The sequence below is a fragment of the Pongo pygmaeus genome, chromosome 6, assembly GCF_028885625.2.
Source record: "Pongo pygmaeus isolate AG05252 chromosome 6, NHGRI_mPonPyg2-v2.0_pri, whole genome shotgun sequence".
Classification (NCBI taxonomy): Eukaryota; Metazoa; Chordata; class Mammalia; order Primates; family Hominidae; genus Pongo; species Pongo pygmaeus.
In genome coordinates, this window is record NC_072379.2 from 11,652,629 (window position 1) to 11,667,689 (window position 15,061).

General features: G+C 52.9%; 2 protein-coding genes across 3 annotated transcripts; both read right to left on the reverse strand.

Moving 5' to 3' along the window:
• Window positions 1-176: 176 nt before the first annotated feature.
• Window positions 177-10,260, reverse strand: POLR2J (RNA polymerase II subunit J). 2 transcript variants are annotated; one of them, XM_054496524.2, is made up of 5 exons: window positions 10,158-10,260; window positions 5,482-5,591; window positions 2,882-2,971; window positions 1,032-1,206; window positions 177-402 (listed from the first exon to the last, which is right to left on the reverse strand). In XM_054496524.2, exons 1-5 carry the CDS (start codon window positions 10,248-10,250, stop codon window positions 367-369), a joined length of 504 nt encoding a protein of 167 aa, XP_054352499.1. In that variant the 5' UTR covers window positions 10,251-10,260; the 3' UTR covers window positions 177-366. The 2 variants fall into 2 exon arrangements, with proteins under 2 accessions (XP_054352499.1, XP_054352500.1); XM_054496525.2 differs by lacking the exon at window positions 10,158-10,260 and having other exon boundaries at window positions 5,482-5,619.
• On the reverse strand, window positions 6,666-14,184 carry LOC129041183 (uncharacterized). Its single transcript, XM_054496527.1, is given in 2 exon segments — window positions 6,666-6,915; window positions 12,379-14,184. Coding segments are annotated over 2 exon segments (525 nt in total). The 5' UTR covers window positions 12,786-14,184; the 3' UTR covers window positions 6,666-6,797.
• Between the last annotated feature and the right edge of the window lie 877 nt (window positions 14,185-15,061).

The window sequence follows — 15,061 nt, forward strand, 5'->3', positions numbered from 1 at the left end:
TTGCACACTTCCCTCCGGCTCAGCACAGCCTCCGCAGCAGCCCCTGGACTCCGGATCTTTGGTCCAGAATAAATTCATCCCTGCCAACCGGAGGCCCCGAAACAGGTCATCTGCCTGCATCAAGCCTGACAATCCATTTGCTTGTGAAGTCACTGCTGCTCAAGTCCACATCCAGGTCTCTTCCGCCATACTTTATTAGGAATATAAAACCTAATCTATGTACACGACACGTCGGTGTCAGGGTGAGGGCTGGCCACAAGGCGGGCCATGGCTGGGACTGGCCGCTCTCTTCGGCATGGTACCTGGAGTGGAGGCGGGCACAGGTAGGTACGGGGCTCACAGGCCGAGCAGAGCCCGCTCTGGCCCCTACTCAATTCCTTCCTGCTTGTCTTTTATGGCCACCTGGGAGAGAAGAAGGCGGCAGAGACTGAGCTAGAACGGCTGGGGCAAGGACGCTGGAAACACAGGCCCAGCATCCCCCAGCCAGGCCCTTCCTGGAAGGCAGCCATGGGCCACACTCCCCAGGACAGTGGAGCAGCCGAAGGGCCCTCCCAGCTGGCCCAATCCAGCAGTTCTCTATGGCAGCCACAGAGGCTTCCTGGTGAGCAGATGACTCAGACACTGAAATCCCCCAAGCTGTGGCTCTTTCCCCTCTAAACTGTTCTAGACTCCCAGGCGCCCTGCCAGGAACAGGCGTGGGCCACCCTGGGGTGAGCTGCCTCCCAGAGGCCTGGAAGGACCAGGCCTTGCCGACCACCGACAAGGGACATAGAAGAGCACCCCCAAAAGGACTGCAGGTCCCCGATCTGACCCACAGCACCCGAGGGACCCTGCAGTGCTACGGAAGTCCCGACGGGAGCCACAGGCCTGGACTCCACAACCCCTCGAGCCTGTGGTGGAAGTCCCTGCTCTTCCATCACTGCCGCCTCTCCCCCAGGACCTCCGAAGAAACAGGCCAGGGCTGTCCCAGGCCTGGGCACACGGGCCAGTGTCCAGCCCATCCCATCTGCCCCTCCAGGCCCCGCCCTCACCCGGAAGCGCTCCTCCAACAGGGACAGCTCGCTGATGAGGTCGGTGATGGCGTTGGTGAAGGCTTCCTGGGGGCTGTAGTCCGGCGTGGTCTGCACTCGGATGATGATCTTGTGCTCCAAGGGGTGGGGGACTTTGTAGCCAGCAAATAGCACCTGCGGGTCCTTTAGGAGTTGTCTGAGGTCCAGGGACAGACAGTGTGAGGGTCTAGCCTCGTGCCCTTGGGGCTCAGGCCCAAGCTGGGTAGCAGCCAGCTCAGAGCAGAAGAACAGACTTTCTAGCCAAAAATCCCCCCCAACTTTTTTCCCCAAAAGTCTTCAAGGAAAGTAACACTTTTAGGAAGATACCTCGTGGGGACACCCTACCCCCGCCACACACACAGTCCCCCACACCCTCCACATCCATAAAGTTGAAGGACCTGAGCTGGAAACGGATTCCAGCAACCTCTTCCCACCGGGCAGTGCTGGCAAAGAGATCTCCCAGGCAGGGAATGTCCAGCCAGTGTTCAGTGACTTAGAACCAAAAAGCCCGCAAAGAGCATCCACGCAGCAAATAAAGGCAGCAGGAGAGGAGGGCCAGCTCCCAGCAGTGAGTGGAATGCAAATGGAACTCCACCCTCCAAGCAGCACAGCTGCCAGCGGCTGGCCACACACACTGGGCCCTGTGCCATGGGGCTGCGTCACGTACTGTGCCCTGGGCACGCAGGGGTCTCCTCTAGAGCGGCTCAGAGTGGTGTGAGCACCACGAGGGGGACCCGTGCATAGGTGGCAACACTAGGCTCAACAGCGGGGGAGCAGCAGGGCCCCAGGAGAGCTTGGGTGCCCCACTGGCTGGGCTCCGGGCAGGAGTCCTCCATCCCCGTGCCCGACCACACCAGGAGACTGGGCAGACCCCACTCACAGACGGGGAAAGGCCTGGCTTCGCTGGTGGCACCAGAGGGAAGAGCCAAGTCTACAGTAAAATGACAAGTCCCTGGGCCAGAATGGCAGACACATCCCTGACCAACCACCTGGCTAGGACCTCATTGGTATAAACAAACACCCACCAACCAATGCAGTGCGCCCATGAGGGGCACTGGATAGCCACAGAACTCTCCTACTTCTCTTGTTAAATAGAAGTTCTAGTCTCTGCCACATACATTTTAGAGGCCCAGGTGGCACTGAGGTCACAAACGGGTGGCATGAGGGGAGCTAATCTTGACTGCTTTTCAATGCCCCTCAGCATGAATAACACACAGGCCTACTGTGCTGGAATCTGCTGCTCGTTCATTTACAGAACGTGCACTTAATGGTGAATGTAAGGCCAGGCGCAGTAGCTCACGTCTGTAATCCCAGCACTTTGGGAAGCCGGTGGGGAATCACCTGAGGTCAGGAGTTCGAGACCAGCCTGGCCAACACAGTGAATCCCTGACTCTACTAAAAATACAAAAATTAGCCGGGCATCGTGGCGTGTGCCTGTAGTCCCAGCTACTAGGAAGGCTGAAGCAGGAGAATCACTTGAACCCAGGAGGCGGAGGTTGCAGTGAGCAAGATCGCGCCATTGTACTCCAGCCTGGGCAACAGAGAGAAAACTCCATCTCAAAAAAAAAAAAAAAAAAAAAAAAAAAAAAAACAGTGAATGTAAACGCACGTGTTCATTTACAGAATAAGCCGCTACAGAAGCATGGCTTATGTGAACACATGGAGGTCGGTGTCATTTTGATAAAAAGGTACCAAGATTATAAAATGCCCAGAGCAAGCCCCCAGAAGGACTTCCTGTAACTCAGAGAGACTGAGGAAGATCTTGGAACTTGCGCTTTGCCCAGAGGGGCCCATTAAACGCAGCCCCTGAGAGCCTATGACAGGAAACTTACGATTTAATGATGTTTCCCAGTGTGTGGTCTTCTTTGTTGATGGTGAATAAACAGGCATTGGGTACCTTGGTGTCCTTGTTAATGGTGATCCTAGGAAGACACAGAGGCCACAGATGAGGGGCAGGGGCTCCCCTCCTCCTGGCCAGGTGTGGTGGCTCGTGCCTGTAATCCCAACACTTTGGGAGGCTGAGGTGGATGGATGACCTGAGGTCAGAAGTTCAAGACCAGCCTGCCCAACATGGCAAAACCCTGTCTGTACTAAAAAAAAAAAAAAAATTATCTGAGTGTGGTGATCCATGCCTGTAGTCCTAGTTACTTGGGAGACTGAGGCAGGAGAATCACTTGAACCTGGGAGGTGGAGCTGCAGTGAGCCGAGATCATGCCACTGCACTCCAGCCTGGGCAACAGAGTGGAACTCTGTATCAAAAATATAAAAATAAAAAGGAAAAATAAGCTCTGCCTCCTCCTGGAGGCCTTTCTCAATCTCTTCATCCCATACAGGCCTCGCCAACCCGGTCCCCTACTTCCTGCTACCCCAGGACTATGGAACCTTGGCCTTTTCTGAATTCCTTTTTTTTTTTCGGTAGAGATGGGGTTTTGCTTTGTTATCCTGGCTGGTCTTGAACTCCTCACCTCAAATGATCCCTCCTGCTGCCCAGGCTGGAGTGCAATGGTGTGATCATAGCTCATTGCAGCCTCCAACTCCTCGGCTAAAGTGATCCTCCCGCCTTAGCCTCCTGAGTAGCTGGGACCACAGGCGCACGTCATCATGCCTGGCCTGTTCCTTTTTTCTTATGCCAACATAATGAAGCAACCAAAAGGTGAAGAAGGGAGGCCCTGAAGTTACACGGTGAGGCTGGTCCTGACCCTGTGAGTTCCGAAAGCAACCATCCCCCTGGCTGGACTGTGTAGTCCTTCCATCCATTCCCCAGAACAAGTCATGCTCTGGCATTTACTATGATTTTAGTGAACGCTTAGATGGACAAAGACAGGAAACTTCATTGGATTTTCCAAGACAAGTGGTTTTCAGAGTGCAGCTCCCAGATAGGCAGCATCAGAATCCCCTGGGAACTTGTTAGAGTCTCCCACCTCCCGCTTACTGGACCCAGAACTCTGGAGGTGGGGCGCAGGGATCTATGGTTTAAGAAGCCCTTCAGGTGATTCTAATGCACACTCAATTTGAGGGCAACTAGGCTGACAGTAAAATCTCACACAGGTGAGAAGTATCAAGTTGAATATCCTTTTTTCTAAGGTGGTTTTTCCAGGTTGACATCACACACATTTTAGGGTGCATAATTCTTTCTTGTGGGGTGCTGTCTTGTGGACATTGTAGGACATCAGCAGCATCCCTGACGTCTATCCAGTAGATTCCAGTCATAACCCCCTTTGACAACCAATAATGTTCCCAGTTATTGCCACATGTCCCTTGTGGGGCCAAATGGACCCCAGTTGAGAGTCTGCTCTAAAGGAGGCCGAAGTGGCTGGCAAGGGCCAGACCAAGACCTCTGCACGCCAACCTGGGAACAATAAGAGCCAATGGTTATGAGGTCTTCCAGGTGCTGAGCTTTGGACCAAGAGCTTTACACAAATTACCTCATCCAATTCTTTTTATTTTGAGACAGGATTGCGCTCAGTCGCCCAGGCTGGAGTGCATTGATGCGATCACAGCTCACTGCAGCCTGTAACTCCTGTGCTCAAGCAATCCTCCCACCTGAGCCTCCCAAAGTGCTGGGATTAAAAGCGTGAACCAGCGCACCTGGCCAGATCCCTTTTTTGTTTTTTGAAACGGAGTTTCGCTCTTGTTGCTCAGGCTGGAGTGCAGTGGCGTGATCTCCGCTCACCTCAACCTCCACTTCCCAGGTTCAAGTGATTCTCCTGCCTCAGCCTTCTGAGTAGCTGGGATTACAGGCATCTGCCACCACGCCCGGCTAATTTTGGATTTTTAGTAGAAACGGGGTTTCTCCATGTTGGTCAGGCTGGTATTGAACTCCCGACCTCAGGTGATCCGCCCGCCTCGGGCTCCCAAAGTGCTGGGATTACAGACGTGAGCCACCGCACCCGGCCTGAATCCCATGTTTAAGTACAGTAATAAACTCATCTTCCAGATGAGGAAACAGGGCCTCCGACAGATCACGCCACTCGCCCACAGATACAGAGTAGCTAAGTCCCCACTTAGCCGAACCCAAGCTCTCTCCCCTGGACTCCTTCAACCTGCAGGCAGCGAGGAGCCACTGCGGCTTTTACGCAGGCCGCTGACAGATCGGAGGGGATGGAGGATGGAGATGGCGGGCAAGAGACAAGAGAGGAAGCTGCCAGATCCCAGAGAAAAAGGGCTATGGAGAACCAGACACTCTGGGTTCGAATACAAGCCCCGCCACTTCCTGTGTGTCCGGGACAACTTGCTCGCCTCCAAGCCTCAGTGTCCTCATCTGCAAAATGGACACACTCGCCACTGCCTCGCGGAACGGCCTTAAATTTGGCCGACACAGGCCGAGCGGACGATCAAGCAAAAGCTGTTTCCCTCCCGGGGCAAGAGACACCCCAGAATGCGACAGTCGCACGCCCGCGCACCTCGGCCCGCCGCTGCCGGCGTCACTTACTTCTTCTCGCCCTCGAAGAGCAAGAACGATTCGAAGGCTGGAGGGGCGTTCATGCTCCCGCCGCCGTCGCGTCCAGACCCCAAGTGTCCACAGCCACCGCCTCCAGAGCCCTAATAAGAAGCGTCTTCCGGATTACTCCGGCGGGGCAAACCCGCGTAAGGATCGGCTCATCGCCCTCTGTCGGGCTGGAAGATCTTGTGCAGGCGCGAGAAAAGCCCGAGAGGCCGGTGCCTCTGCGCATGCGTCAGTCGAGAGGCTCCCCCCCGACCCCCCGCCGCCGCCGGCCTTCCCCCCGGTATGGCTTTCCCCGTGTGCGCTTTTCGGCGCATGCTCAGAGCGCCGGGAGGGCTGTTCTGCCCCTACAGAGGTCTCCTAGTCCTGGCTGAGCGGGAACTTCAAGCTGTACCTTTCTCCGTTCCCCATGTCCCTTGATCTCTCTTTGGAAACGTGCACCCCCTTGGAGTGCGCAGCAGGAGGCCCCTGAACAGAGAGAATAAAGCTAGGGGGTAGTGGACAGCTGCGGCTAGCAGCCGTAGGGGGAGCAGAAGAAGGTCTCGTGGCCAGAGGCAGATCTATGATAAACCCCCTGCCCAGGCTGCCTACACCGACTGCTGCAGGACCCCTGCCTGGGGGGTGCCGCCGGCTTGTTAGCCGGGAGGGACAATTGGGTGAGGGATGCAGAAGGAGGCAGGTGTATACAGCAGTGAGAGGGGAGCCCGGAGGGTTACGTATATCCTTTTATATATTATTTATTTAGAGGCAGTGTCTCCCTCTGTCACCCAGGCTGAAGTACAGTGGCGCCATCATGCAGCCTCCAACTCCTGGGCTCCAGAGATCCTCCTCCCTCAGCCTCCCGATAGGACTGCAGGCATGTGCTGTCACACCTAGCCATTTTTTTGGGGGGGGATGGGGGGGTCTCCCTATGTCGCCCAGGCTGGTATTGAACTCCTGGCCTCCAGCAGTCCTCCCGCCTCAGCCTCCCAAAGTGCACTTGGTGGATGTGGGTGGCAAGCCACCCAGGTGCTGAGGCAAGAGACCGAGGGCACGAGCTGTTCCAGTATAATAAAATATATAAAATAAGAATAGTTATACTAGATATAGATCTTAGATATGATTATATATGAATCATTAATCATTAGTTTGTAGTAATTAGTCTTTATTCCACTATTATAACAATCCTCGCTCTACAATCATAACTTAGGAAAAACCAGGCCATACAGAGATAGGAGCTGAGGGGACATAGTGAGGAGTGACCAGAAGACAAGAGTGCGAGCCTTCTGTTATGCCCGGACAGGGCCACCAGAGGGCTCCTTGGTCTAGCGGTAACGCCAGCGTCTGGGAAGACGCCTGTTGCCAAGCCGACCGTGGTCTAGCCGTAGCGTTAGTGTCAAGGAAAAACACCCACTACTTAGCAGACTAGGAAAGGGAGTCTCCCTTTCCCTGGGGGAGTTTAGAAAAGACTCTACTCCTCCACAGGCCGGCCCGCAGTTACCCGGAGGCCTAACCGTCTCCCTGTGATGCTGTGCTTCAGTGGTCACGCTCCTAGTCCGCCTTCATGTTCCATCCTGTACACCTGGCTCTGCCTTCTAGATAGCAGTAGCAAATTAGTGAAAGTACTAAAAGTCTCTGATAAGCAGAAATAATGGTGTAAGCTGTCTCTGTTTGTCTCCTCTCTCTCTCTGCCTCAGCTGCCAGGCAGGGAAGGGCCCCCTGTCCAGTGGACACGTGACCCACGTGGCCTTACCTATGATTGGAGGTGACTCACTCTCCTTATCCTGCCCCTTTGTCTTGTATCTAATAAATATCAGTGCAGCCTGGCATTCGGGGCCACTACCAGTCTCCGCGTCTTGGTGGTAGTGGTCCCCCGGGCCCAGCTGTCTTTTCTTTTATCTGTTTGTCTTGTGTGTTTATTTCTACGCTCTCTCATCTCTGCACATGGGGAGAGACCCACAGACCCTGTGGGGCTGGACCCTACAGGTGGATAAGTGTATCTTACCCTTTTTGGTTTCATTGTTTTGCAGACTACAGTTTAGCATAAAGGCCCTCCTTGAGCTGTTTGAAGCAACAGGGACTGGGGTCTCAGATGAGCTACCAGAGCCCTAACAGTTTGGCAGCTGTTTCTCCAAGGCTGGGCAGCAGCTACAGTGCCGAGGAGATCTGGAGCTTCTACCCCTTCTGGGAAGGCCCATTTCCTACTTGAGTTCTTGCACCCTGGCAGGAGGAAATCTCATTCTGCAACAGCCCCACACAGAATCTGACTTTCCAGGCGAAGTGGGTGGGCACCTCTTTAACTGGAGAGGAACAGAAAGTGATACGGGTAGGCCGGGCATGGTGACTCACGCCTGTAATCCTAGCACTTTGGCACTTTGAGAGGCTGAGGCGGGCGGATCACTTGAGGTCAGGAGTTCGAGACCAGCCTGGCCAACATGGTGAAACCTCATCTCTACTAAAAATACAAAAAATTAGTCGGGTGTGGTGGCGTGCACCTGTAATCCCAGCTACTTGGGAGGCAGAGGCAGGAGAATCGCTTGAACCCGGGAGGCAGAGGTTGCAGTGAGCCGAGATTGCGCCACTGCACTCAGCCTCCCAAAGTACTGGGATTACAGGTGTGAGCAACTGTTCCTAGCCAAGGGTAGCATCCTTGACCCAAGCTTTTCCAGGGTGACCCAGAAGTGTGGAGGTTATATCCTCAGGGAATTATTACCCTTATCACTTTTTTTTTCCTTTTTTTTTTTTTTTTTTTTAAGATAGAGTCTCGCTCTGTCGCCCAGGCTGGAGTGCAGTGGCATGATCTCAGCTCTGTTGTCCAGGCTGGAGTGCAGTGGCGAGATCATAGCTCACTGCAGCTTCAAGCTTCTGGGCTCAAGGAGTCCTCCTGCCTCAGCCTCCCCAGTACCTGGGACCACAGGCAGGCACCACAGTGCCCTGCTAGTTGTTGTGTTTTTTTTTTTACTTTTTGTAGAGATGGGGGTCCAACTTTGTTGCCCAGGCTGGTCTCGAACTTCTGACCTCAAGCAATCTTCTCGCCTTGGCCTCCCAAAGTGCTGGGATTATAGGCATGAGCCCTGCCCCTGGCCACACACACCATGCTAATTTGTTACACATTGGCTGTGGTTGCTTTCGTGCTACATGGCGTGGTGGTTATGACTGAGAGCTGCATGTCTGGTCCTTTACAGAAAACGTTTGCTGATCCTCATCTTGGGGATTGTGCTTGTGTTGACTTTGCTATTTATTGTTTGGTTACAGCCCAGACACTGAAGTTACTTATTAGCTTGTGGGTTTCTATCCCGTAGGAAAGAAAACTTCATGGTCAGGCGCGGTGGCTCATGCCTGTAATCCCAGCACTTTGGGAGGCCGAGGTGGGCGGATCACCAGGTCAGGAGATGGAGACCATCCTGGCCAACATGGTGAAACCCAATCTCTAAAAATACAAAAATTAGCTGGGCGTGGTGGTGAGCGCCTGTAATCCCAGCTACTCGGGAGGCTGAGACAGGAGAATTGCTTGAATCCGGGAGGCGGAAGTTGCAGTGAGCCAAGATCGCACCACTGTACTCCAGCCTGGATGACAGAATGAGACTCCGTCTCAAAAAAAAAAGAAAGAAAAGAAAACTTCATTAATTAACCAGTTTTGTATGTAATATCACAATCTTATTCTAGCATTCTTCTCTTAAAATGCTTACAGGCCAGGCACAGTGGCTCACATCTGCTAGTCCGAGCACTTAGGGAGGCTGAGGGAGGATTGCCTGAGCCCAGGAGTTTGAAACTAGCCCGGGCAATATAGCAAGATCTTGTCTCCACTAAAAATTTAAAAAATCAGCTGGGCATAGGAGTGTGTGCCTGTAGTTCCATTTACTTGGGAGGCTGAAGCAATGGGATTGCTTGAGCCCAGGAGGAAGAGGCTGCAGTGAGCTGTGACTGCACCACTGCACTCCAGTCTGGGTGGCAGAGCGAGACCCTGTCTCAAAAACAAAACAAAACAAAACAAAAGAATGCTTACAAATACACGAAATACATGTACCCAGCCTCTCAGAATGATCCATGAATCAGAGTTCCCACTCTTTTTCTGAACTGGTGCGTAATAGATCTTTGATATGTGTTCATGATATATATGAGTCATCTTTTTTACGTATTTGAAAATTATACTTTGAAAAGGCCTTGTCCGGAGGTGGTTGCTGCATACCTGTTTCAGATTTCCTAAGAGGTTGAGAGAAACAGGTACTGGGTGAGCTGGGTCCACTCAAGCCTTCCCAGGGTGCCTGCCCTGCCCTGTGGTGAACACCAGCCCCCTGGGCTGCAGATATCTGCCTGGGGGTCCAATCAGATCCTCAAGATATCTGGGACTGGGCATGATGGCTCACGCCTGTAATCCCAGCACTTTGTGAGGATGAGGTGGGCGGATCACTTGAGTTCAGGAGTTCAAAACCAGCCTGGCCAACATGGTGAAACCCCATCTCTACTAAAAATACAAAAATTAGTCAGGCGTGGTGATGGGCACCTGTAATTCCAGCTATGCGGGAGGCTGAGGTGGGAGAATCACTTGAACTTGGAAGGCGGAGGTTGCAGTGAGCCGAGAATGTGCCACTATCCTCCAGCCTGGGTAACAGAGGGAGACTCTGTCTCAAAATAAATAAATAAATAAATAAAAAGAAAAAAATAGGCCAGGTGCGGTGGCTTACATCTGTAATCTCAGCACTTTGGGAAGCTGAGGCAGAAGGATCATCTGAGGTCAGGTGTTCGAGACCAGCGTGGCCAATATGGTGAAACTCCATGAAACCCCATCTCTACTAAAAAAAAAAAAAAAAAGACAAAATATTAGCTGGGAGTCGTGGCAGGCGCCTGTAATCCCAGCTACTCAGGAGGCTGAGGCAGGAGAATCGCCTCAACCCAGGAGGTGGAGGTTGCAGTGAGTTGAGATCACACCACTGCCCTCCAGCCTGGGCGACAGAACCAGACTCCATCTCAAAACAAAAACAAACAAACAAAAAACATCTGGGAACCTGCCCCAGGCGCCAGTTGAATGCCAGGGCTTGAAGTCTCTGGGAGGGGGTGGTACAGACTTGCGGGACAGGTGGAAGGTATACCCTCTCCTGTTCCTCTCGCTTTTCCAGGTGGCCTTCAGAAACAATGTGGCATCCTGGGCTATGGGCAGCTCTGCTCAGGGCCTGAGAGGAGAACCGGGGGGCAGTGCCAGGCATGCACTGATGTTAACTTCCCTTCCAGCTGCAGTGGTCAGGATCTGGGGAGGGGAGGAGAGGAGTGGTGGATGCTGCCAGAAGGGTAGCTGTGTGTGTGCACTCAAGATCCAGGTATCCACTTGCAGCCCTAATAAGTCCACGGCTCTTTCCCTTTCACTGCCTGCATTTAGGCTCAGGAGACCCTGGAGGCCATACTTCCTGGATAGTATGTCCTTGAAACCCAAGGAGATCCAACAGGCATGAGGATTTTTGTGTACCCCTAAGGAAGTAGAGAACCAGGTGCTGGTGATTTGGGGTGGGGTAGGGGCTGCATCAGGCTCAGCTGTCCCTGGACCCAGGGCCTTGGGACAGGAAGGGAGCAGAGGGACCCAATCCAGCAAAAAGGCTTAGGAGCCCATAGGACGGCAGAGCACAGGAGACTATGACGCTCTAAGGGGTCGGGCTGGTGGGCTGCCTATGGGGGAAATAGTATCCACCAAGGCCGCAGCCAGGAGAAAAGGCTGATATGGCCCCAAAAGCCATAGGGAAGAGGGAGATGGCAGGCCCCTTGAATCTTAATTTCTCCTTGACTTTTTTTTTTTTTTTTTTTGAGACAGCATCTGTCACCCAGGCTGGAGTGGAGTGGCCCAATCTCAGCTCACTGCAACCTCCACCTCCCGGGTTCAAGCATTCTCCTGCCTCAGCCTCCCAAGTAGCTGTGATTACAGGCACCTGCTACCATGCCCAGCTAATTTTTGTATTTTCAGTAGAGACAGGGTTTCACCATGTCGGCCAGGCTGGTCTCTAACTCCTGACCTCAGGTGATCCACCCACCTCGGCCTCCCAAAGTACTGGGATTACAGGCATGAGCCACCGTGCCCAGCCGTCTTTGCCTTTCAATACAGTTCCTGGAAGAGCCAAGGTATATGGGCTGCCCCACTGGCCCTGCCCCAGAACCTAGCTGGGCAGCCAGGTCAGGGGTCATGTCTGAGCCCTGGGACTCTGGGGGCTGTCCTAGGCTAAGGACAAAGAGGGGAGGCTCAGAGCTTGCTTGGATGAGCGTTGAGAATGTGTTCGTGGCTGGGTGCGGTGGTCCTGTAATCCCAGCACTCTGGGAGGCTGAAGTGGGAGGATGGCTTGAGCCCAGGAGTTGGAGACCAACCTGGACAACATGGTGAGACCCTGTCTCTACCAAAAGCACAAAAAATTAGCTGGGCATGATGGTGCACACCTGTAGTCCCAGCTACTCAGAAGGCTGAGGCAGGAGGATCACTTGAACTCAGGAGTTGGAGGCCGCAGTGAGTTATGATCACTCCACTCCACTCCAGCCTGGGCAACACAGTAAGACTCTGTCCCAAAAAAAAAAAAAAAAAAAAAGATGTTCTGGAAGACTCTGCCCCTCCTCTGTCTTTTTTTTTTTTTTGAGATGGAGAATCACTCTGTCACCCAGGCTGGAGTGCAGTGGCACGATCTGGGCTCACTGCAACCTCTGCCTCCCAGGTTCAATCCGATTCTCCCAAGTAGTAGGGGTTACAGATGCGCACCACTGCACCTGGCTAATTTCTGTGTTTTTAGTAGAGACTGGGCTTCGCCATGTTGGCCATGGTTTGCCAGGCTGGTCTCGAACTCCTGAACTCAGGTGATCTGCCGGCCTCAGCCTCCCAAAGTGCTGGGATTACAGGTGTTCTCAGTCTTGTTAATTACACTGGGGTTTGCTGTGTACAGTGAGGTCAGGATGAGGGTGGTGGGGTGGTGATCAGGGGGACCCATGCTTCTGCTCAGGGGGTTGGCAGAAGCCAGCAAGGCTTGGGGTCTCCCTGTTTGGAGCTCTCCAAGTTGAGAGTGCAGAGGAGTGTGAGATGCGTGTGAAAATGCAAACTTGGCCCTCCCTGGCTGGAGGCTGGCATTGGGTGAGTCTCTGGTAGGACCAGGCCATGTATACTTTTTAAGCTTTTTTATTCTTGAAAAGTTCAAAGATACACAAAGCTAGACTATGCTGGATAATGAGCCCCCACATACTCTGCATCTCTTGTCTGTAATTATCAGCTCGTGGCTACCTCTACCTCTCCCCTCTACCTCTTGTCTCAACTCTACCTCTCCCCCAACCCCTGCCTCTGGGTCATTTTGCATCAAATCCCAAATGCCTATATCATTTATCCTAAATATTCCATAAATAGTCCACTATGTAGCTCTGAAAGATAAGGACGCTTACAACACAACTGCAATATCTTTTTTGTGTGTTTTTTTGTTTTTGTAAAGATGGGGATTTCACCATGTTGCCCAGGCTGGTCTCGAACTCCTGAGTGATTCTCCCACCTCAGCCTCCCAAGTAGCTGGGATTACAGGCATGTGCCACTGTGCCCAGCCAAGTGCAGTATCTTATCACACCTTTAAAAATTAATAATTCCAATCAGCCTATAGTTGATCAGTGTTCACATTTCCAATTGCCTCATAAAAAGATCATTTCTTAACATTTTGTTTTATTGCAATTGGTTGCTGTAAGTCACCTAAATATCGTCTGTTTTTTATACTTTTTATTGTAGTAAAATAGGTATAACATAAAATTTGCCATTTTAACCATTTTAAGTGTTTAACTCAGTGGTGTTAATCACATTCACAATGTGTAGCCATCACCACTATTTAGTTCAAAAATTTCAAGTCTCCTTTATTTTCCTTTTTTTTTTTTTTTTTTTTTAATTTTAGGGACTAGGTTTTGCTGTGTTGCCCAGGCTGGCCTTAAACTCCTGGCCTCAAGGTGATCCTTCTGCCTTGGCCTCCTGAGTAGCTGAGACTACAAGTGTGCACCGTCATACCCAGCTTCAAGTCTCTTTTAATTATTATAAAGTTCTGGCCATGCACAGTGGCTCCCAACTGTAATCTCAGCACTTTGGGAGGCCAAGGCGGTCAGATCACCTGAGGTCAGGAGTTCGAGACCAGTCTGGCCAACATGGAGAAACTCCGTCTCTCCTAAAAATACAAGAATTAGCTGGATGTGGTGGCACACGCCTGTAGTCCCAGCTACTCGGGAGGCTGAGGCAGGAGAATTGCTTGAACCTGGGAGGCAGAGGTTGTAGTGAACCAAGATCAAGCCATTTGTACTCCAGCCTGGGCAACAGAGTGAGACTCTGTCTCAAACAAAACAAAACAAAACAAAACAAAACAAAACAAAAACTATAAAGTTCCCCTTCATCTGAAAATTGAATGTGATTTTAAACAACCTATTTGAGCTCTGAGGTGGATGTCTAAGTTCCAAGCCCACTCCTCCCTTCTGGGGGTCCCAGTTTCATGATCTCTTCTTCCCTTTCCTTCCTGGTAGCTTAAAAAAATAGAGGAAAAAGGTGAGGAATGAAGGAATGAATGGATGCAGGCAGATGTGAAAACAGCGCCTACCTGGAGGGCTGGGACCACCTGGAGACGCCCTGTGTCTATGAGCTGCTGTTGTGAGGAGCCTGGAGCCAGTGGACACTGGGAGGGAGGAGGCTTTAGAGTGGGGGGCAGCCACGGGAGGAAGGAGGTTGGCTGAGCCAGGTCTGGGGGCCTCAGGGACTTCTGTGTCCTCATAACACACAAAGGCCCTGCCCACCCTGCCCAGGGCCGCCCACAGTAGCAGCGGCTGGTGGTCCCTGCAGCCGGTCAGCCCCAAGAGCAGTCACAATGTGTGGCTTGGGTACCACAGGGCCGGAAGAGAGGGACAGGGGCCCTGCTCCTGTCACCTGCTGCTTCTGCCACCCCAGGACCAAGTCATTGGTGTGAGCCGGTGGCCAGACATCACTGCCCTGCAGGCAGTGGGGGCTCCTCTTGGGCTGGGGGCAGGGCTTGGTGGGCAGCCCTATGGGAGGGGGAGCTGGTGGGGGACCACAGGGACTGACCAAAGAAAGGCAGGCCAGATCCCAGGACACCAGGGGCTCTAAGTCCCCAAGAGTGGGGACTGGGCCAGAGTCAAGTTTTGCCGACCGTCGGACCAGCCCCGGGCCTCTATGATGAAGGCATCAGAGAAACCCCATGGGGCCAGGAAGGGGCTGGGGCAACAGTGGACCTTTGGGATCTGGGGTCAGAGGGGGAAGGAGGTGACTGCGTGGCAAGGCAAGAGCTGAAGGCCTTCTGGAGAAGGAGGGTCCAGGCCTTGTCCCCGCCCTGATCCAGGTCACTGTGGACGCAGCTGGGAGCTGAGCCTGGCAGCCCATGTGACACCATGGTGGGGGGATGGGAGCCCCTACGTGGCCAACACTGCCAGCCACACAACTAGAGGGCTTGGGGTAAGGGTTGCGTGAAGAGGAATGGGGTCTCTGAGTCCCGCCTCTGTGCTGTCCTCAGGGACACCCTAGAGAAGGGACTTGCTTGGGGGCTGCTTTGAGGAGAGAACAGCTGGTTGGACACTGGGCTCTGTGGCCTGCGGGACATGATAG

Excerpts from the sequence above, each read along its gene's own strand:
- POLR2J (XM_054496524.2), bottom strand. The coding sequence starts at position 10,250 with ATGGAGTTTCACCATATTGGCCACGCTGGTCTCGAACACCTGACCTCA. Across the intron at positions 2,972-5,481 it reads CTCTTCGAGGGCGAGAAGAA|GATCACCATTAACAAGGACA; the intron begins GTAAGTGACGCC and ends GTGTCTTCCTAG. Across the intron at positions 1,207-2,881 it reads CTGGGAAACATCATTAAATC|ACAACTCCTAAAGGACCCGC; the intron begins GTAAGTTTCCTG and ends CCTGGACCTCAG.